At 36.9% G+C, this 21,657-nt stretch overlaps 1 protein-coding gene and 1 long non-coding RNA gene across 6 annotated transcripts; one reads left to right on the top strand and one right to left on the bottom strand.

Annotated features, from left to right (window-relative positions):
* Positions 1–921: 921 nt before the first annotated feature.
* Positions 922–15,554, bottom strand: LOC104598243 (26S proteasome non-ATPase regulatory subunit 11 homolog). 5 transcript variants are annotated; one of them, XM_088899614.1, is made up of 6 exons: positions 15,408–15,554; positions 14,430–14,579; positions 14,200–14,230; positions 14,008–14,046; positions 13,170–13,237; positions 922–2,444 (listed from the first exon to the last, which is right to left on the bottom strand). In XM_088899614.1, the coding sequence occupies exon 6, from the start codon at positions 2,417–2,419 to the stop codon at positions 1,151–1,153; it is 1,269 nt and encodes a 422-aa protein (XP_088755740.1). In that variant the 5' UTR covers positions 2,420–2,444; positions 13,170–13,237; positions 14,008–14,046; positions 14,200–14,230; positions 14,430–14,579; positions 15,408–15,554; the 3' UTR covers positions 922–1,150. The 5 variants fall into 5 exon arrangements, with proteins under 5 accessions (XP_088755740.1, XP_088755741.1, XP_088755742.1 ...); XM_088899615.1 differs by lacking the exon at positions 13,170–13,237 and having other exon boundaries at positions 15,408–15,545; XM_088899616.1 differs by lacking the exons at positions 14,430–14,579; positions 15,408–15,554 and adding an exon at positions 13,549–13,652 and having other exon boundaries at positions 14,200–14,407.
* A 3,867-nt stretch (positions 15,555–19,421) lies between these two features.
* LOC148800977 (uncharacterized) lies at positions 19,422–21,511 on the top strand. Its single transcript, XR_016083437.1, has 3 exons — positions 19,422–19,596; positions 19,714–19,858; positions 19,937–21,511. It is a non-coding gene; the product is annotated as an uncharacterized LOC148800977 (long non-coding RNA).
* The last annotated feature ends 146 nt before the right edge of the window (positions 21,512–21,657 follow it).

Below are 21,657 nucleotides of genomic sequence, written 5' to 3' on the forward strand. Positions count from 1 at the left end.
ACTAATCCAAAAGCAATGTTATTTCTACAATTCTTATCTAGATGGTGGGTCAATGGTCCAACTTTTCAAAAAAACGCATGATGTCATAATTGAATAATAAATTTTTAAGTTTATTTTTAGTCATATTGTTACTTTTTTTTTTTAATTTTCAATTTATATCTTAAATATGATATATGTAAAATTCAAGTAATTAATATGAAAAAAAAAATTTCATGTACATGTGCTTAATTACTAGTGGGATAAAAAGTTAAAAATTTATATCAGGTAGAGGTGCAAATTATAGTTACAAACAAATGGATGCAAAATTGAACAAGTGCAAAATCTTTAACGGGTTCAGATTTGCATTGCAAGCAAACAAACAGAGCCCAAAGAACAAACTTAGAAAAAATGCACAAATTATGGTAAGGAAATGTTCTCCATCAACTTTGATGAAATGTACAGCATAATAGCAATTAATTAGCTCCAATTCCTGGGAGAACTCCCCTCCAAGGACCGTTGCAAGTGTTGCCAAGCGCATCTAGTAAATCTTATGCAGCCCCTATACACAATGTGTTAAAAACTGACCCGGAACCAGAACTGTTCTGGCCATCAGTTTCTGGGTTGACGGTTCACCTGTATTGTTCAAACAGATGGTTTATTTTGACAAAAAATTAAAAAAATAAAAAAAAATAATTAAAATAGAAAACAGTCAAAACTGTGAATTTGGGATAAAACAAAACTGGTCTCTCGCAAGGATGATGTGACGTAAAATGGCAGCAACATTACCAATGTGACCTTTTTAACATGGGTGAAACCATTGCATGTAATCATACATGGCAGCAACATTGCCAAACCGTTTCGTGGCCGTTTCTGTTGCACTGCTGTTCCCAGTAGAAAACACCTCACTGAAAACAGCCACGTTACCAAACACCTACCAAATAATTCAGGTAATTTCAGATTATCAAATAACCCCAGTTTCCAGTGTCAATTATAAAAGATGCAACTAGTTCTCGAAATGTAGCATACAACCGATATGCATCTTATATCCAAGATATAAGAACAGACGGGAAGATGATGACAGATCTGCCTATCTAAATGTCTTTTGGATAAGACAAGAAAGAACTTAACTAGAAAAGAAACACAAAATGAATCCAAGTTCACCATGAAATCCTTAGGCCATTATCCTGGCAGATCTTATGTAGAGACTGTCCACAACCTTGCCAATGTTGGAAATGGTTTCCAATGTTGCTGGGAAGATGGCATCTGGTTTGGGATCATCAAAAATGATGAGACACCCAGCACCCTGATCCAAAGTCCCAGCAAACTTCTTATCTAGGATCATCTGAGACAATTTCTTCTCCACATGATCAACAGGCAGTTCAATCAGCTCAGCAACATGAGCAATCTCAACCCTTGAGAAAGGCTCAATCAACCTGCATAGATTTTGCTCCAAGAGTGTGTCATACAAGGAAGAGAGATGCCTGTGGACAATTGGGTCATCCTCCAACTGGGCCCTGTAATCTCGCAGGGCAGTCTCAAAGGACTTTAAGGAGCGCTTTGAGTGAGCATCAGCGACAGCTTTCATAGCATCCAACTCCGGTCCCACGTACTGCAGGCCTGCTTTGGAAGATATTATCCCGGCAACATCATCAGCCTGATTAACCATGATTTTGCACAATAACATGTACTTCAGACTGAAAACTGCCCGGGGATCTTCAAGAGCATTAAAGGCTTCAAATGCTTCAAAAAAGTAGCTGTATGCAGTCTTATAATCTTTCTCTTCTGCATGGAGAATCCCACTCTGCAAATCTATGGTGCCCTGTTGAGCTGGAGGGACATAGATAGCATTTGCAGCAGTTCTTGCAGCTGTTAGTGCAGCCTTTGCCTTGGGAAGGTTTCTCAGAGAGAAGTGGAGTTTACTTTCTAACAAGTCTATGTCCACTAGAAGAAGCTTGTCATCTAATCTCCTAACCTCCTTGACAAGGCCTGAGAGAAGGGTCAAAGCTTCTGCATATTCCTTATTTTCCATCAAAAGGGCTGCAAGCCTTGCCTCTACTCGTTGTCTGAGAAATGTACGTTTCTCAGCACGAGTCCATTGTACCATTTCTTTGCAAAGGGATATCTGGAGATCAGATGTTCCTGGTATCTTGGCTACCGCATCAATTATTCCCCGCACTATCTTTGCAGTCTTGGCTTTGGGAATCAAGGAAAAAAAGGGCCTCAGTTGGGTCAAAAGACTCCGCAGCTCCTCAGCCCTATTCTCTTGTCTGAGAAGGTCTGATAGATTTGAAATTGCCTGTTCTTTTATGCGTAGAGCTTCTGAAGAAGAGGATGGGTTGTCAAGTATACGGTAAAGGATGGAGATAGCTTCAGCTGGGTCCTTGGCTTCTAAAGCCTGTGCTATTGAGTCCGTTGTGGCAGGGAGACATGATGACGACATGGCCACTGCTTTCAAAATTTTAGTCCTGCAAAACAATAATAATCAAACAATTAGATAAAGAAAAGCACAACTCAAAACAAACCTGTTACAAGCGAGGAAAATGAAATAAAATGTTTTTCTGTTCCATAAAGATGGCACTCTTTTTTTTCTTATGATAGACCATCTATATGGGAAAATTGGAAAAGAAAACATCAATAGAAAACAATTGGAGAAGTGAAATTAAACAGTTACAATACTGGGTCCACAATCATGCCCTGAACTTCAAAAGTACTGTACGCCAATGATTCAATAGACCTTTTTAACTCTAATATATAATGACAGAAAACCATTTCTTCCTGCAATTTTATCAAAGCAACAGTCCAAATAGGCTAATAGGCACCTACATTTATGGAAGAAATTCACTATTCTACAATAAGCACAAAATTGCAATTGATTCTTCTATTGGTTTTCATAAATACAAAATGATAACGAATTTTGTATATATTACCCTCTCTAAGAAATCAGCCTACATGAACAACAAACAAATAAGGTGCAACACTGGTATCTTTCACCATTTTGATGACAAGCAAGTTCATTAGAAGATGGGAATAAAGAATTGATAAAAAAAAAGTAGATAGGAATAAAGAATTAATTGAAAGCCCATACCAAGAAAGGCTAAACAAAAACCTAGAATCCAGTTTCTTTTCCACTCCAGCCTGGCAGTTCAAAATGGATGCATACATCCAGCCAATCATTTTTCTATGACAAGTTTCACATCTATGTGGAAAAAAAGGACCATATTCTTTTCTTTTTCATTGTTGCTTCTTATGAAAATTTCAAGAAAACCAAGGTATGGTGCTGTCATGGATAGGGAGACTGTGTTTAGATGCTAATCACTCTGTGCGGTGAAAACCCTGTAACGGCTGGTTGGAAGGACACAGTAGTAGGATAAACCTTTTATTGTCAAAATTAGATACTCGAATGCTTGTATCATATGCATGAATATAATACCAACTGCACTTTATCCTCAGAAAATGGTGACCAGCGATTAAGCATCAATATTTAATCAATAACAAGAAGATATGATTAGAACAAAAGAGAAGATACAATCACAAGCAAGCTACTAAAAAGTCAATACAATAAATAAAATTATAGAAAGCTATAAATGCAGTCACAGAAGCATGAAACAATATCCTGCACCAAAGAGTTCACACTTTAGGAACAGATGGCATCTTCAAGCTTTCTACCCTCCATCAACACAAAGGGTCAACTAAACCCAGTTGAGCAGAACATTCCAATCTTCACCCTCTTTCTGTTACACCCCCCCCCCTTTGATAGGAAATGATAAATTTCATTAACTTTAAGGAAGAAAATTACAACTGTCACCTTCAAAAAGTAAGGTGACCCCTAATATGACAACCATCTTACAAAAATACCCAAAACAACAAAGTCTCGCTATTAACACCTTGCTTTGCTAATGCATCAGCCAAACCTTTTCAATGAGCATGATTGTTTTCACTATAAAATAATAGACTTATATATTAATAATAAATCTTAGTGCTATCCACCAAAAGGAGAAGAGTCAACTCACACCACCTAATGAACTGTATGAAGGGCCAAAATTGGGCTAAGCTCACCAATGGTTTCATGCTCAAGTATAATTCTCAAGGTGCCAAGGCGAAACTAGGTGATAGGGAAGCACCTTATTGCCTAGTCGCCTAGAGTAGCGACTAGGAGATAATTACTGTAATCCTCATGAAATAAGTATAAACCCCATATCAAAAAATAAGGGCTGAGCCTTGTTTTGGTCCTAGGAAGAAGAAGATTGTGACAAAGAAAAAAATCCTATTGATTGTTCTTGTGCATCGATAGGATAAAATCGTCAAGTTATTTCTTACTCGTGGATTTAGGTTTTAATGTCTTAGAGGGTTCAAGACTATGTCACTGACTTGTGCGTCGATTGAACCCAAACAAATAAGAAAATAATAAAAAGAAACTAGTAATAAGAATAATAATACTATTACTATAAACCCACAATCTGAATAATTTAGTCAATTAATATCCATGGTACTACTATTAATAACATAAAAGAAAAATATAAAAATATTACGAGGTGTCTTGCAAATAAATATGTAAGCATTTGGACGAGGCGATCATCGAAGAGCGCCCTATCACCTAGGCATTGCCTTGACAGCTATGTGCTCAAGTACAGCGATCACAGGGAGGGAATACTGCCAAGGTTCAAAGTATAGATACGATATGCATATCGGCCGTATCGTATCGGTACTTAGAAACGGCTGAAACACCTTTTTTTTTTCAAATTTTGGTTTTTTGGAAAGCTTAAAACATGTTTTTTATTATTAAAAAAAGTTGGGGGTCTGAATGTTCTTCAATGTTTTTAACTAAACCATCATCATCATCATCAAAGCCTTGTCCCAACTATATGGGGTTGGCCACATTAATACTGTTTCACCATTCATTCAGTCATTCTGTTCAGTGCCATATCCATTGTTAAATTATGGAAAAATGTATTTCTGACACATCTCAGAGGATTATTGGGGCAGAATTATTGCTTGAAGAGTGGCATGAAGACATTGAACCATTTAGGACTGCCACATCAGCTTTAGTGTGTTGGAATCATGTAGCAACAGATTAAAACTTGTTACCACAAAGTCCATTGCATGCTTGTTCTCTACCCCAAAAATAAACTAGTAATTAATGTTGTAATGCATGTAATGTCTGACATCCATTTACCCCCTTTGCACCATTTATGTTTAAAACACCATTATACACTATAACACACCATTACAATTTGAGCTTCCTGATGTCATTTTGCAAGTTATTGATTGCATTGTTGTCATTTTCAAAGTTTATTGCATTATTGTCCTTTATCCTATATGAATAGTGCAAAGTATTTATACATAAATGTTGTTTGCTGAATAACTTATAAATTTATCTATTTACTGTTCAATGTACAAACTATACATGTACTAATACTCATTGATGGCAGACTCGTTTAAATGAACTTCCCAATATTTTAGGTTCACTTGAATCAGAATCAGAGAGGAATATGCCTGTACCATGTGAGTTGTGGGATATGCCTCCAACAAAAGTATGGCCTGTTTACTATATATATAAAAAGGTGAAACGCGCAAAAAAAAAAAGCACAAGGGCCATTTTGCGCCCAAGGCAAAAGGCGAGGTGTGTGCCCTTTCGAAGCAAAGTGCACAAAAATCTAAAAAATTCGAAAAAAAATGCAAATTATCAAAATATTAAACAAATTATTAATTAAAAATACAAAGTTAAATTTTAAAATAATTTTTTTAAAAAAACCTATTATCTCAAATTAAAATACATAAACATAATATGTAAAACATATTTAAAATGAAAATTTAAAAATAAATTTTTAAAGTTAAATTTTAAAATAATTTTTTTAAAAAACCTATTATTTCAAATTAAAATACATAAACATAATATGTAAAACATATTTAAAATGAAAATTTAAAAATAAAATCAAGCAATAACAACATATTCAAGCATGTAAACTCCTAATCTCTTTATTTTGTCCCATTTTCATTACTTCAAATAGCTAATATGATGTTAAACATTATGCATTCTTGATTCTAGGAGTCACCATTGTACCAAGCCCCTCGAGGCAAGCTCAAAGAAGTCCATATGAGGGTCTTAAATTCTTAATCACTATAAAAAAGAAAGGTTTTATAACTTTAAGTGTCTTTTAAAAATATCTTTTATTAGGATGAATGAATGAGCAACATCAGCAAATATGGGGTTTTCAGAAACTATATGTAAATCTGTCAAACAAACCAAATCTGAGCTAACTTATTCATACAAGAAATGGCCCAAGTGCATCTATTCAAATAGGATTAACTTGGAGAAGATGTTTATCTAACAAGCCACTTGATCATGCTTATACTCTACTCACTTTATCTAACAAGCCACTTGACATAAAAGCAGGGAAGAAGCTTTGGATACAGAGAAACCTTTATTTTCTCAGTTAGATGAGGCGAAGGAAGGTGGTGAAGCAGTGACCAGAATTCACTAGTTGAAGAAGCCATTGATCAACAGTTTTTTTCCAGTGAAGGCTGGACTTCGGAGGGGTGTTTGGAAAAGAAGGCAACTTGGAAAATTTGTCATGTATTCATGCTTTGGAGAAGGTTTTGTTTAACCTTGAGAATGGAGGCAGTAAGTTGGATAAGGAAAGAGTTGAAGCTACGAGTTTTTTGGACCACGTGATTTTGTCCGAGGAAGAAGATTTGAGGGGCTTGGATGCTGTTATGGAAGTGTTTGTTGGAAAGCTGGGGTGGACTTAGGAAGGAAAAGGGTTGTAAGTTCTTTGGTAGAGTCTAGGACCAACACTGTTTCTGCAGGAGATTTGAAAAGAAAGGAAAAATAAAAACAAAAAACAAAAGCCTCTTGTAAAGGTCAGATGGTGAATGTCACTAAAGTCTTTCATCAGTTGAAAGAAGGTCTTGTTGGTAACGGCCCTTGTAGTAAATTCAAGAGGATTTACAAGAAGAAGGGATTATGAGTCAAACCTATAACACAGCATTTGGCAAAAACAAGCAATGCTTTGAATTCTTTGGAAGATGATGCAGACAAGAGGGGTTTGGAACTAACCTCAGGAAATCAAGAAGAACCTTTACTAAGGGATAAGAGGTTGGAGGGGGTTAAGGAAAATTCAGCTGAAGAGATTGCTGAGGAGGGAAGCATTGATGGAGTGAGGAAGGTAGAAAGAAATATTGATCTGGAAAAAATAGTGGAAACAGAAGTTCAAGTTAACAAGATTTTAGGATATCTTTTCTGGGAGGGGAGGAATTTGCAAGAAAGGTGTTCCGAGAATTGGAAGAGAGGTCAAGTGAAAAAAAAATAAGGCTTTAAGGAGTAGAGTTTGTTTGGAGAAAAGGGCTAATCTTCATTGATGGTTTGTGGTTCTTAGGGGGTTTTGGCTGGTTGTTTGCCTTCTTTTTGTTGTTTGTAAGGGTTGGGAAAGAATTGTTTGTATCTGAAAGCTTTGGTAGGGTCCCGTGGGTATTAACCCCAAAGATTACACAAAAAGCCCCTTCAAGGAGAAGGGGCTGTTCAGAATTTGTTATGGGCCTGGGAATAGGATCGCGTCATGGGTCGGTCCACGAGGAAAAGCTCCTGTTTTCCCTTGTTCCTCCCCTTCCTAGCCGAACCTATCTTGGCGTCCTAAAGGGTGATTTGTCCAAGAGATCACCGAACTCTCCTTTTGCTCTCTTTCTTGACTGGAAATTTGATATCTTTATTCAATAATTTCAGCTCCTTAAATAGGAGATTACAAGAGGTAAGAGTCCTCCTTGTAGGAAGACTCCTTGATAACTAAACTGCTTACAGATAAGATAGATAAGACTCCTAGATAAGACTAACTAAACTGCTTACAGATAAGATAGATAAGACTCCTAGATAAGACTAACTAAACTGCTTACAGATAAGATAGATAAGACTCCTAGATAAGACTAACTAAATTGTTTATAGATAAGATAGATAAGACTAACTAAACTGCTTACAGATAAGAAAAGAGTAAGAAAGCAAATAAGATAAGGATAAGGTAAGATGAACTGTGGCTAGCTAGATAATCTGATGAGGGTCCCACGTTACTGCTGCTGCCGGCGGCGGTACTTCTTCCCCACGAATGCGTCCATAACATTACTCCCCTCCTGGACTACGAGCTTGTCCTCAAGCTCGAAATCTGGATGTGTGTCTTGGAGTTCAGTCAAGGGAATCCAAGATAGGTGGAATGATTTACCCCTCCTGGATCGGATTCCAATGAAGGGGGTTCATCCTCATCGTCCTCTTGTTCCACCAGGAGGCAGAAAAGTCTCTTGCACTTGTGCCCTGCTGAGTAGAGTTCATCACAATTAAAACACTGTCCCCTCGCCCTGCGTTCTGCCATCTCAGCCCTGGACAAGTGCTTAATAGGGGGTGCAACAACGCTGCTCCCCTCACTGGATGCTGATCTGGAATTGTGGCTCGTCTGTGGCTTCCGTTCTTGGCTGGCTGCTGAAGATGGAGCCATTCCGAGTAGTTCCAGGGATGCCCATGCGGATGGAGGCCGCCCCATACTGAAGGTTCCGCGGCTGAGCTGCATCTTTCGTTCGAAGGCGCGAGCTAGATTCATGGCTGTAACCAGGTTGGGGGGGTGTTGCATCTCCACATCCACCCTCAAGGGTTCTGCTAACCCTGCGGTGAACATGTCTACCTGCTGGTCCGGTCGTACCGAAGCTGCTCTGGCAAGGAGGGTCTGGAATAGTGGAATTGGCGCTAGTATTCAGCCACCGTTCCCATTTGTTTGAGGTTGATCAGTTCACCTAACGGGTTGCTCGTCAATGGGGGCCCAAACCTAAGGAGGCAGTAGGATTTGAATTGGGTCCAACTGAGCCCGGGTTCCTCCTGCTCCAATTTATAAAACCAGAGCTGCGCCTCCTCCGTCATGTGGAATGCGGCCAAGCTTACCTTGTCGTTGTCCCCTGTCCGTTGGTTGCGGAAGAACTACTTGCATCTGTACAGCCATCCCAAAGGATCTTCGGCGCCGTTGTATGAAGGGAACTCCAGCCTGCTGTACTTGGGAACGACCGCGGCTACCGAGGCGACGACCTACTGTTCGCCGGATGACTCCGTCAAGTCTGGTCGGCGGCTGTTTGTGGTTACAGCCCCTTCTGGATTCCTCTCCTTGTTAGAGAAATACGATTCCAGCAAGTGTCGCAACTCCCAGACATCGTCTTTGACCTCACGAACCTCCACGCTGGTTTCCACGAGCCTATGCTCCAGTTCGTGGACCCTGGATGATAGGTGCTCCAGATCTCCCATGATGGTTGGCTCTGATACCAAGTTGTTATGGGCCCGGGAATAGAATCGCGTCACGGGGTCCACAGGGAAAAGCTCCTGTTTTCCCTTGTTCCTCCCCTTCCTAGCCGAACCTATCTTGGCGTCCTAAAGGGTGATTTGTCCAAGAGATCACCGAACTCTCCTTTTGCTCTCTTTCTTGACTGGAAATTTGATATCTTTATTCAATAATTTCAGCTCCTTAAATAGGAGATTACAAGAGGTAAGAGTCCTCCTTGTAGGAAGACTCCTTGATAACTAAACTGCTTACAGATAATATAGATAAGACTCCTAGATCAGACTAACTAAACTGCTTACAGATAATATAGATAAGACTCCTAGATAAGACTAATTAAACTGCTTACAGATAATATAGATAAGACTAACTAAACTGCTTACAGGTAAGATAGATAAGACTCCTAGATAAGACTAACTAAACTGCTTACAGATAAGATAAGAGTAAGAAAGCAAATAAGATAAGGATAAGGTAAGATGAACTGTGGCTAGCTAGATAATCTGATGAGGGTCCCACGTTATTGCTGTTGTCGGCGGCGGTACTTCTTCCCCACGAATGCGTCCATAACAGAATTGCAGCCCACGAAAAGACCACCACCTCGGATGGAACACCTGAATTCCAAATCCACTTCCAAGGAACCTTGTTTGAACTTGAGCTGATAAAACATAAGAGAAAAATGATTTCACCAAGGTGAGAAGACCTCGTCTTTACTCCCCTCCAAATTCTGTGATCAGGTTCACCACAGGAGAGAAAATGGAGCTAAGGGTTGCCAACAAAGAGCTTAGCTCCCCCAATCTCAATCATGAATATTTCGTCTCAGCCAAGGTGTCTATTCCACTTGACCTCCAGCAGTGTTGTAATAACTCTGCACCAAAGCATCTTTGTCCTGGGCCAATTCAAAGATGCAGAGAAAAGACTCAGTCAGTGAAGAGGTACCATACCAAATGTCCTTCCAGAAACAAATTCTCTCCCCACTTCCCACCTTGAAGGAAGACCACTGGGAGAAAGACTAAATGCTTCATTATACCCTTCTAGCAACTTGAGCCATAAGACTGGGAGATGGGATTAGTGATCCAACCCATTTCATCCTTACCATATTTACTCCGAGTTATGATCTGCAATAAGACTTCCCTCTCAATGTCATTATGCTAGATCAATTTACCCAGCAGGGCAATGTTCATGAAGTCTAGAGGACATAAACCAACTCCCCCCTTTGACTTAGGAAGGCAGACTTGATTCCCTACATCCCCTTGAACAAGTGCATAAAGAAGAGAGAATATAACTAGAATTCCCAAGCAGACAGCTATGACAATTTTGACTACTTTTATTTTCTAAATTAACATGAGTTTCTCCACTTCGAAGTATATTTAAAGTTAGGAAGGAAAATTCCCATATATCTAGCAACCCAACTTATTTAAAATATAAGATTCACAAGAAAGACAGACAACTGAGTGCAAGGTGATCTCCTGCTGGTCATAGCAGAGACTTAGGATTGAATCCCGCTTGCACCTAGGTTAGGGGATGGTCTACCCCCAGAAGATATCAAAAAAAAAAAAAAACAGACAACTGAATTGCACATCCAACATGTATCATCATTATCATCCAAGCCTTTATCCCAACTATATGGGATTGGCTACATGAATCCATATCCCAACACGCATACAAAACAAGTAAAGAGTATGCAATAAGGGTGGAGTGGAAACCTCCAGAAGGCAACAAAAATCAAACTGAAATTTGATGGGAGCTCCCTTGGAAATCCGGGACTGTCAGGTATAGGAGGAGTAATCAGAAATTACTACAAGGTTTGAAGCTAGCTAAGCAGTTGGAACTTAGGTATATTGAAGTGGAAGGAGACTCAAAAGTGGTCATTTTTTGGGCTAGAAGCAACAGCCTTACCCCTTGGACTTTCAAACATGTGATTAGGGCAGTGGAAAAGATTGCAAAGGAGGTAGAGGCTGATTTCAAATGGGTCAAAAGGAGTGCAAATGGGCTAGCTGATTCCCTTGCCAAACAACGGGCACTGAGGCAGCAATTATTTTGGGTTTCGTTGTAATTTGGGACAGAAAAGTGTGCGAAATTGGGAATAACATTCCCACCACCAAGTTGTACAAACTTGTTTCAATCTTAACTATAAATAAAATACATGTTTACTGATCAAAATAAATAAATAAATCCCATTATCCTACAAGCTCATTGACCAATGTTGTAACTAACCACAGTCCATGAAACTTGCAATACTGCATTATTGACATTAATGTTAAACATAAATATCACAGGAAAAATAGTATAGTAACTAGTTCTATAGGCACCTTTATATTAACTCAGCTCAGCTCAGCCTTAATCCCAACTATTTGGGAACATCTACATGAATCCCTCCCTGCCATCATGCTCTATCAAGAGCCATGTTTTCTGTCAAAAATAAGTCTATGGGCACCTTTGTATTACTCCTAATCTTGAATCCAACTTTGATTTCCCAGAATCATTTCCCATTTAAGCTGCCAATACCATAGAATTGCAACTGGTCTTCATCCACTACTCATTTCTTCCCCAACCCAGGAAGACAAGGAAACATGAGAAAATGATGAAAAAAGAACCTTACCTTTTAGATCTTCTAACTAGATATTTAATTTTACATATTGAATTAGCAATAGTTTGAATTAATGCACTAACTCCAGTTTACAAATATCAACGTCCTCCATCTCAATTCCCTCCTGTCATTTGCAAATCATATTGCTAGCTAATCCAAGCCTTGAAATTCTAAAACCATGTCATCTGGGTACCAAAGTAGCAAAATTTCCGAAGCACTAACTCCAGGTGAGAATTAAGACAGCGCTTTGAGCCTTGAGAAACAAAGTACGAAATGTGAAATTAAGGGTGAAAATGTTTACTCTTTTCTGAGAGGAAAAGTGCGAATACCCGGTAATTATACCAACCATGACCGGTATAAATTAACCCTTGACTTTTGCAACAAAATGCATGGCCTTTCTCCCTGTGGCATCATGCTCCAAGTGTCTTGAGTTGTAATCAACCTCTGATAACTTCTAGCCTCACACAAGTACCTAGGTCCAAGTAGAGAATTATGATGTTGCTTTAGGTAGTTAGATACAAGTAGTATATCCTTCCCAACCTTCATGGCAGATCGCTAGACAAGTTATGACTTCGACATTAAAATTAAAAAGTTTCATGAGACGAGTACTCATGCAGATCAGCATACACGTCCCAGAAAGTTTTAGATTCTTGGTGGATATTGAGTCATTGACAAAACCATATGTAACATACATATACAATTTGGAAATCCGCTCTCTAGGATTCCTAGATGAATCTCATCAAGCACAAACCCAAAAATTCAACCAAATACCCAGCAGCTTCTCATTATAAGTAACCTTTGATGCCCCTAAATCCACCAGCTTCTGGTTTCAAACTACAATGCTACAACATTTACTTTTTTTTTTCATCTGTAACAAAACAATTTCAATTCCATAGCACGTAAACAAGTTTTCTCATATTTATGTTTTGACGTTAAAGCACGCATTTCTCTCTCAAAAGATCAAGCTCCCAGTAATTTAAAAGAAACGTTATTAAGTAATACGTTCGGGGTATTGTTCAACTAATGGGACCTAGTTTTCTCACAATTATAAACAACGAATCTGATTCTGAAAACACTAACATGGTAAAACTAAAAAAAATAACAAAGAAGACGAACCCTACTTATTTTTCAAGAAAGATAAAAAGCAGCCAAACAAATAGTTTTTCAGTCAAAAAAATAATGAACAAAAAGGGGGGAATATCGAAAAACACCTCCAGAGCAATAAATCTGAAATTAGAAACCCTAGAGAGATACATGATATATTAAAGAGATTGTTTGGGTGAAATATAGATTGAACAACATACCTTGCGTAGTCAGACTTCAAAAGGCTGGAACCCTGGAACACAGCCTAAGTCTCTGATTCAGAAGGAACCTGAAGGAAAGAGTGGGCGTGAGTTGGGAATACTTCTAGACTTGGGAGTGTTTATTCAGAAGAACCTGAAGGAAATAAGTGCTTAGAATAAGCACTCATTTGCATTTGGTACCCAGCTGGCCAGCTTTTTCAAATGCTTATTCTAAAGAATAAGCACTTATTTCATATTGGGCGTTTGGTGGTCTTTTCTCCAATAAGCACCTATTTTTTCAAAAAGACAACTTTAACCCTCATTTTTAGAGTGCCATGTGTACAATGATTTAAGAGTCTTTTAAATAGTAAATCAAGCACATTTACTCCCAAATGCTAACCTAGGTAGCCTTTCCCCTTTCTCTATGTCTTCTTTCTTCTCTTGCACAACCCTCTTACCCTCCCTTCTCTGATTTTTGTGCCACAGTAGATCAACAAATAGATGCTGCAAAATCTTACGTATAAGTCTCCTATACACACCAAGTTTGAAGTATATATTAAACTCTTCCTCTATTCAGATAACAATCCAAATTTAATGGCAAGTCAATTTGAGTGCTTGTATATTAAACTTGTTTTGAGACCTTATTGATTCTTCTAAGAAATAACTGATAAAGAATGCGTTCCTTGAGACAATGACACAAAGAGGTTTCTAATCCATAGCATGTTGAGAATGAGAAGATAGTGTTTTCCAATCATTTACGTTGCTAGAGATTCGGGCAAAACAAAACAGAGATTCGAGATTCAAATCAAATAAAGGATTTAGGGCAAAACGAAAAAACAAAAACCAACGTATAACCAACCTGGACACAGATCCAACTTCAAACTTGTGAAACCCCAACCTGAAACAAAGTAAAAAAAAAAAACATATATCATGGTCGATCGAAACAGAGCATTACAAACAAAACAAAAACCAAAGAGGATTGATCGTTCTGAACTGAAAAAAAACGACAGGGGAAAATAAAAAAAAAAAACGAAATGAAAAGAAACCTTACCTGGTTACCGGACAAGGAGAAGTTGCCACCGCTGGTTGGAGAAGACAGAGAAGAAGAGAAGCTCGGTTAGCCAGGTTGATTCGCGGAACAAAAACAATTATGGTTGACCGATCGAAATAGAGCATAGGAAAAAAAAGAACAAAAACAAACAAACAAACAAAGAGGATTGATCGTTCTGGGCTGAAAAAATGAGAGGAAAAAAAAAAAAAAAAAGTGAGAAGAAACCTTACCTGGTTATCGGCCAAGTAGAAGGTGCTGCCGGGTTGGAGCAGATATTAAACGCACTTCCAAACTTCCTTAGCCCTCAAGTGAACTTTTTTCCTTTTGTTTTTGTTTGCTTTTTTGCTTTGGATAAAACACAAAAGCCTCCCCTGAATTTTCTGTTAATCATAAAAGCCTCCCCTTAGTTTCACTTTTAACAAAAACCTTACTGAACTTTTAAGAAACTCGACAAAAATCCCCCTTCTATCATTGACTCAGACCAAAAACTATTAAAATTACAAAATTACCCTTAATTAAACCGTCAGAGCGTCATTAAAATATTTCAAAATACCAGAACCACCCCTACTTGTCCAATAGGATCCTTTTGCGACACCAATTAATTGCCTTTATTTTGGTTTCTTGTCTTCCTTCTTGGGTATGGGGGAGATGAGCTCCACCTTCTTCTTAATCTTCTACTCTACTCGCTCTTGAATTTTCAGTGGGTCTATTTTTCCTATCACAGTTAGCTTATTGTTGCCACTCTCCTTTGACGTTTTTGATACCTTTATCCACCACAGAACGCAACAACAAAATGAAGAGATGTAAACTAGGTTAAGTGAAGTAGGAAACCCGGGTTGAGTCTAATATGCACCAAGAAGTCAAAGCAATAGTGAAATCTAAATACTGAGACATTTTTATAAGAAGAGGAGAAATCAAAACAAAATAACTCCCGTTTGAAAAACCAAAACTTCAAAATATTTTGTAAGTAGATCAGTAGAGATGGGAAATGGATCTTAAACCAATTCTATAAAATCTCAGAAGAATAAAGAAAAACTTTTGAAAAAACCAGGAAACGGATTCTGCTTCTTTCTCGTTGGCTTATGTGTGTTTATACTCAGAAAAACATAAGGAATTTGAAATAGAACTGTGAAAAGATGCTACAGGTGCTAATTTTAACACCAATGACAAGAGAAACAGAAAGATTAATTCTAATGTTTTTGATGTACCTTCGAAACCCTTAACAAATCGTTTGACCTTCTTGGCGCAACCTTCACAGTGCATATCAACCTTCAAGACCACGGTAATCGAACCATCATCCTTTTCCCTCCGTCAACCTTATTCTTGCCTTCATTCTTGTTTTCCTTCTACAACAAAGCGAAGCCAAGAAAAAATGAAATGAGAAAAGAACAAGTTGAGAGCGGGAGAGGGAGAAGCAATTAATGATGCCTTGACGATTAGTGATGGGCAATTTCGTAACTTTATTGATTAATTCTAATGTTTTTGATGTACCTTCGAAACCCTTAACAAATCGTTTAACCTTCTTGGCGCAACCTTCACAGTGCATATCAACCTTCAAGACCACGGTAATCGAACCACCATCCTTTTCCCTCCGTCAACCTTATTCTTGCCTTCATTCTTGTTTTCCTTCTACAACAAAGCAAAGCCAAGAAAAAATGAAATGAGAAAAAAACAAGTTGAGAGCGGGAGAGGGAGAAGCAATTAATGACGCTTGACGATTAGCGATGGGCAATTTCGTAATTTTATTGGTTTTTCGTCTGAATCCAATGACGGAAGGGAGATTTTGTTGAATTCTTAAAAATTAAGAAACTTCAAGAGAGACTTTTATATTTTACCCTTTTGCTTTTGTTAGCAAAGCCATAGCGCTTCCTGTACAGGTAAATACCAAAACCACGAGTACTTCTTAACCAGACATTGACTAGGGCTGTGGGTCGGTTCTACCCGATCAAATCGAACATATCGAATTTATTTTATCGGTTCTGGACCTTTTGGTTCTTTGATTTTTTTTTTTTAAATAATTGAATTGTTTTTTTTGCTTCATAAAAAAAACTAAACCCTATTTCTTTTTATAGGATGCTAACCCTTTTTGGAAGCTTTATATATCTTATTGAATTTGATTTCAATTCATATCTAATCAAATAGAAAGGGTCCATTGAGAAGATTTTAATTCCAATTCATACCGCAAACCATATGAACCTTAAGACTATATTTGGTTTGATAAAAGATAAGACAGAAACACATAAGTTAGAAATTGTGCATAACTTCATCTATTTACTTGTAAGACTGGTTTAGTTGCAATGCAAATAAATTTGCATTGATGCAAAACTATGACAATACAAATTATTTGAATGTAGATTCTAATTATTTTTTTTTCAAATTTTAACTTATCTTGTTTGATTGTAGTACAAATGAAGTTAATTAAGATATTAAACAGAATAAAGTAAAACCCAAAATAAAATAAATGAAAATTTGTATTTTTTTATTTACACTCCATGCATTTGTACTAGTGCAATTAAAATTGTATTGCAACCAAACACGGCCTAAAGGATGCATCTATTGAGTATCCTCTTTAAATGCATGCTAAGATTTTTTTTTTTCATCCAAATACATTGTTTGAAAGCCAAGTGATCTTAACGCCAAAAGCTCAAAATTAGGTACGGGGTAGGATATTTGAGTTTGAGGTGAAGGACATGCAAAACCTGACCCATACGCCCCCTAACCAATCAACCCTAAAGAATAAAAAAGGCCATTCTCGACCCCGTACATTGATAAAAAGGCCCTTCTTAAGCAAAAACATATGGCATTTAAACTGATGTTGACATTTCTATTAGACAACGTTACATGGCGTTGCTAAAGTTTGAAAAAGGCCATTTTCAACGGTAATGTTTGAATATGGGCCATTTTAATAAAGTTAATTAAGTAAATTACTTCATGGACCTAAAGTATAATTAAGACTTAATTGATTTAAATAATTGATACCCATAAAGTACATTTTATTTAATTAATTAAATTAAATAAATTACACTAATTAAGATAGTTAAGCAATTAAACCGGTGAATTAAATTAATCAAGAAACAGAAATATGCCAATTAAGCAAGTTAATTTAAAAACAAACCCAAAACAGAACCACTTTTGGCACTAGTTTATAGGTCAACAGTTCAATCGTTCATTATAAATGGATCATTCCATGAAATTTTAAAAAATAAGATATAAAATATAATAAAAATAAAAACTTACTAAAAAACCATTTACTGGATTGATCAATCTAACAATTTAACCGTATGGAACATTGGTTTGTTGACTAAGTCAATGTTTTTCCTTTTTGAAAAAAAAAGTTCAGGTTAAGTATAAAATGGAATTGGGCAATTAGCAGATTCATGGGTCAAATGGTTTGACTACTTAGGTATAAAATGGAATTAGACGATTCACTAATTCATGGGTCAAACAATTTATTTTGCCCAAAATTTTTAACTTGGTCAATAAATTGCTGACCCAAACAGTTGAACCACTAAATTGTTCGATCCAATAAATGGTTTTTGAGTCTTTTTTTTTTTATTATTTTCCAAAACATCATGGGTTGATCCATTTGGACCAACACAGCCGAATTGCTCACTTATAAATTGGTGATTAAAGTGGTTTAGCTTTGGGTTGGTTTTTAAAACCTTCGTTAACTGGCTTATTTAGATGGATTAAGTTTTGTTTGTTAAATTTAATTAATTAACTTTGTTTCCTTAATTAATTTATTTGCTTAATTTACTCGATTACCTTGATTAGTATTTTTTAATTTGCTTAGCTAAGTAAACTAAATATTTTAGTGTCATTTAATTAGACCTTGAAGTAATTTACTTAATAATTAACTTTATTAAAGTGGCATTTTTCAAATGCCAATGCCAACATGGCATTGCCATGTTGTCTAATGGAGTTGTCAGTGCCATTTTCAAATGCCACCTGTTTTTGCCTACAAATGACCTTTTTATTAAATTATAGGGTCGAAAACGGACCTTTTTATTTTGTATGATTGAAATTAGAATTTTCACTATATATATATATATAAGGGCAAGAAATCTCTCCCTCTCTATCTGGATATTAATTTGGCTAGAAATCTACGGGAGGATGAGTTGGACTGGGTCCACAATCCAAATGGGAAGTTTACAGTAAGATATGCTTACTGTACGGCAATTCAGAATGCGAATATTGATGAGAATAGAAGGGCTAGTCCTATTGGGGAGAAATATCATTGTAGTACTTTGTGGAAAATACTTGTTGAACCAAAAATCCAAAACTTTATCTTATTCCGTCACGATTGGCATTCCAGATTTTTTTTTAAATGTTTAAAAGAAATATAAATGACTCAGCTATATGCTCGAGATGTAATTTAAAAGAGGAATCAGTATCTCCTCCTTTGTTCCAAGGCTAGATCTGGTTTGGGGTTGGCTATGGGATTAAACCTTTAGATAATTCTATAATGTTAGACATTGGGAACTGGCTCCGTCAAATCATTAAGACCTTGGCAAATGGAACCTGAATTTACTAGCCTAAATTGATATTTTTTTTATGGGAAATATGGAAGGACAGAAGTGCACTCACTCGTATTTGAAACTAATCCTTATGCTATGGTTTCCTTCGTACACAAGTTAACAGTGGAGATCTGGACAAAGAATCGGTCAGGGTTCGGTTTTAGGTTGAATGGTCCGATCGTTTAAATCAAATAGATAACTTATTCTGATAAAAAAATAAAAAAAAATTTAAAAATAAAACCAACCAAACCATTCAACGGTGTGAATGATTCGACTGTTCAGATCAATGGTTTATTGACCAAATCAATAATTTTGGAAAAAATAACGATTCTGAGGTAAAACAGAACTAATCACCTCACTGATTCCCAGTTTTCTAATTCAGTTTTGAAAACAATGGTGGAGACATCTTACGTGAAATTGGGAAACTGTTTGTTTTTGGGCTGCGTTTAGTTGGAGTGCAAATTTACATTTCGGTTCAGATTTGCATTCATTTGATTAAGTTTTAAAAATATATCGACTTTCGATGCAAATTTGTACATTTTTTTTAGGTTTGTACAGAAAATACGAGAAAATATTGTTCTCTAAAAAGGAAAGACAAAATTGCTCCTATCGTCGGTCGGTCGAAGTAAATAGGTTTTGAGTTTTCCAAAACCCTCGAAAAAAAAAGATAGATAGAGGAGAACGGCGAGCGACTCTCAACTGCGAGCAACCGCGTAGAAACTGAGTATATAGCGGAGAAACTTCATAGAAACTGTGAGCAACTGCGAGCTCATTGACACAATTCCTGGCCGCCAAAATGATCGAAAAACACTTCTAGGGGAGCTCAACTGGATTTTTACTGCAGTGGCTGACACAATTGCTTGGAATGTCCTTCCTCATGGTGATGAACTGTTGAAAAAGTTTGCTTTGTATTTATGCTTTCTTTAAATCTGATTTTCCTTTTTTTCTTCCTTCTCCGTGGTTTATCCTAGTCAACACTGAACTTGGCTTCGTGCAGAACTTTTCCAGAGGTTGTTCAGGCAAGACCTGCTGGTTGCAAGTCTGTTCCGAAATTTTTTACTTGCTGAGCGTATAATGTGATCTGCAAATTGTTCACCAATTTCATATCCGATGTTGCCTCCAACTCATCAGCATCACATGTGGTATTTATCTCCATATGCATCTTAATGATACTATTTCTATTAAAAATTTTCCATCTAATTTTGTCATGTTTGGTACAGAGATGCATGGGACATGGCTGCTGAAATTTGCCTTTCTCAGCTTCATATGTTGGTTGATGAACCCAATGCAGAGTTCCAGGTGTCTCTGTGGTTTAAATTTTTTATTATTAGAATTGCATACTTTGTAGAACAATAGTTTATAGTTATATGTTGTGCTTTTCATTTTCCATTTCCAATTAGAAGAACTTGATTGTTCTTCTAATTGGAAATGGCTTGACCATGGGTCTGAACACAAAAAACCACCAGAGCAGTTGCCCATTGTTCTTCAGGTGAGGCACTTTCTAGGTCTCTTTCAATATATATATATATATATATATATATATATATATATTCAGTGTGATTATTATCAATTTGTATATTATGGTACATCAGTTTGACTGATATTTATCATGTATGGAGCATTTGTTATCTTCATATTTAGAGTCAAGTCCGTTATTTTTTGGTGGGTAGTCTTACTTGAACCATGTAAAAGCTGTATGATATATTTTCAAACATGCCAATTGGTCAATAACTTTCAGTTTTAGTCATCTACTTTGTTGGAGGAAATATAGTGTAGTTTCTATATGCATTTCTTAGAAGTCTATAATACATTGAGTGTCACGCTACGGAGATGTGTGACGAATGACATTGTTAGTATTGCCCTTGTAATGGGGTTTGAATCCCCCCTTCCAAACAAGTTTCTCTCAACCTCAATCCTAGCAGGAAATTCTGTTTTGGGCTCAGGCCGCTCAGCTGTAACAGTGTTGTTGTTTGCGGATAGTTAAGATAGTTGCCTCTCCCTATCTTTTAATTCTTAATATTTCTAATGAAATTCTGTTATTGATCGGAAAAAAAAAAAAAAACCAATTCAGTTCTTGTTGATCCTTGGTCAAGTTCCTGAAAAGATGGCCATTATATCATCATGAATATCCCTGTACACTTCAAATTGAGGGTGACACAAAATTAGTAATTGGGTGGCTGAAAGAATCAGGGACGAGGAATTGGCTTACTTGGTAGAAGAGACCGTTGTATTTGCATTGATGGTGGGAGTAGCTGGTTGTTTTTATGTTGTTATTTTTTATCAAGATGCTCGTTGTATGCCCGGGTAGCTTGTTATTTTTTATATTTGTTTAATGGTGGGAGTAGCTGGAATACCATTTGGTAGTAAGAAACAGTTGTATTTGTATTGATGGAAATGCCAAACATTCACAAAAATTGTATTCTTATTTGCATCTTTCAAAACAAATGAGCTGAGTGCAAAGTGGGTGTGTAAAATGGACCAAACATTTTTGTTTTGCACTCTACAAATTTGTATTCGTACTCCAACCAAGCGTAGCAAGGAAAAAAGTGGAAAAAAAAATCTTTCTGAATACGACCTAATCCAGGTTTTCTTTAAGTTGATTCAAATGGTTGTTTTGTTGATTATGCTAAGTTGCTCTCTCAGTAGCCAACATGGGTTTGAATTCAGGTTTTAGTTGGAGTCATGGTTTTCAAAACCGGACCGGACCTGGCGGTCGAATTGGAAAAATTGGGAATCGGTCAGGTGATCGGTTTCGTTTTTCCCCAAAACCAGATTTTTGCCAAAAAACATTAATTTGGTCAGCAAGCCGTTGACCCAGGTAATTGAACCGTTTGAACCATTCGAACCGTTCAATGTTTTTGATCGTTTTTTATTTATTTTTTATTTTTTATATTTTTTGTTAGAACAGGCTGATCGTTTGATTCAAATGGTCAGACCGTTT

Source organism: Nelumbo nucifera, chromosome 3 (assembly GCF_055504915.1).
Source record: "Nelumbo nucifera cultivar China Antique chromosome 3, China Antique-T2T, whole genome shotgun sequence".
NCBI classification, from domain to species: Eukaryota; Viridiplantae; Streptophyta; class Magnoliopsida; order Proteales; family Nelumbonaceae; genus Nelumbo; species Nelumbo nucifera.

Excerpts from the sequence above, each read along its gene's own strand:
- LOC104598243 (XM_010260194.2), bottom strand. The coding sequence starts at position 14,324 with ATGCTCTATTTCGATCGGTCAACCATAATTGTTTTTGTTCCGCGAATC. Across the intron at positions 14,047-14,199 it reads TCTCCTTGTCCGGTAACCAG|GTTGGGGTTTCACAAGTTTG; the intron begins GTAAGGTTTCTT and ends ACTTTGTTTCAG. Across the intron at positions 2,445-14,007 it reads GAAGTTGGATCTGTGTCCAG|GACTAAAATTTTGAAAGCAG; the intron begins GTTGGTTATACG and ends ATTGTTTTGCAG.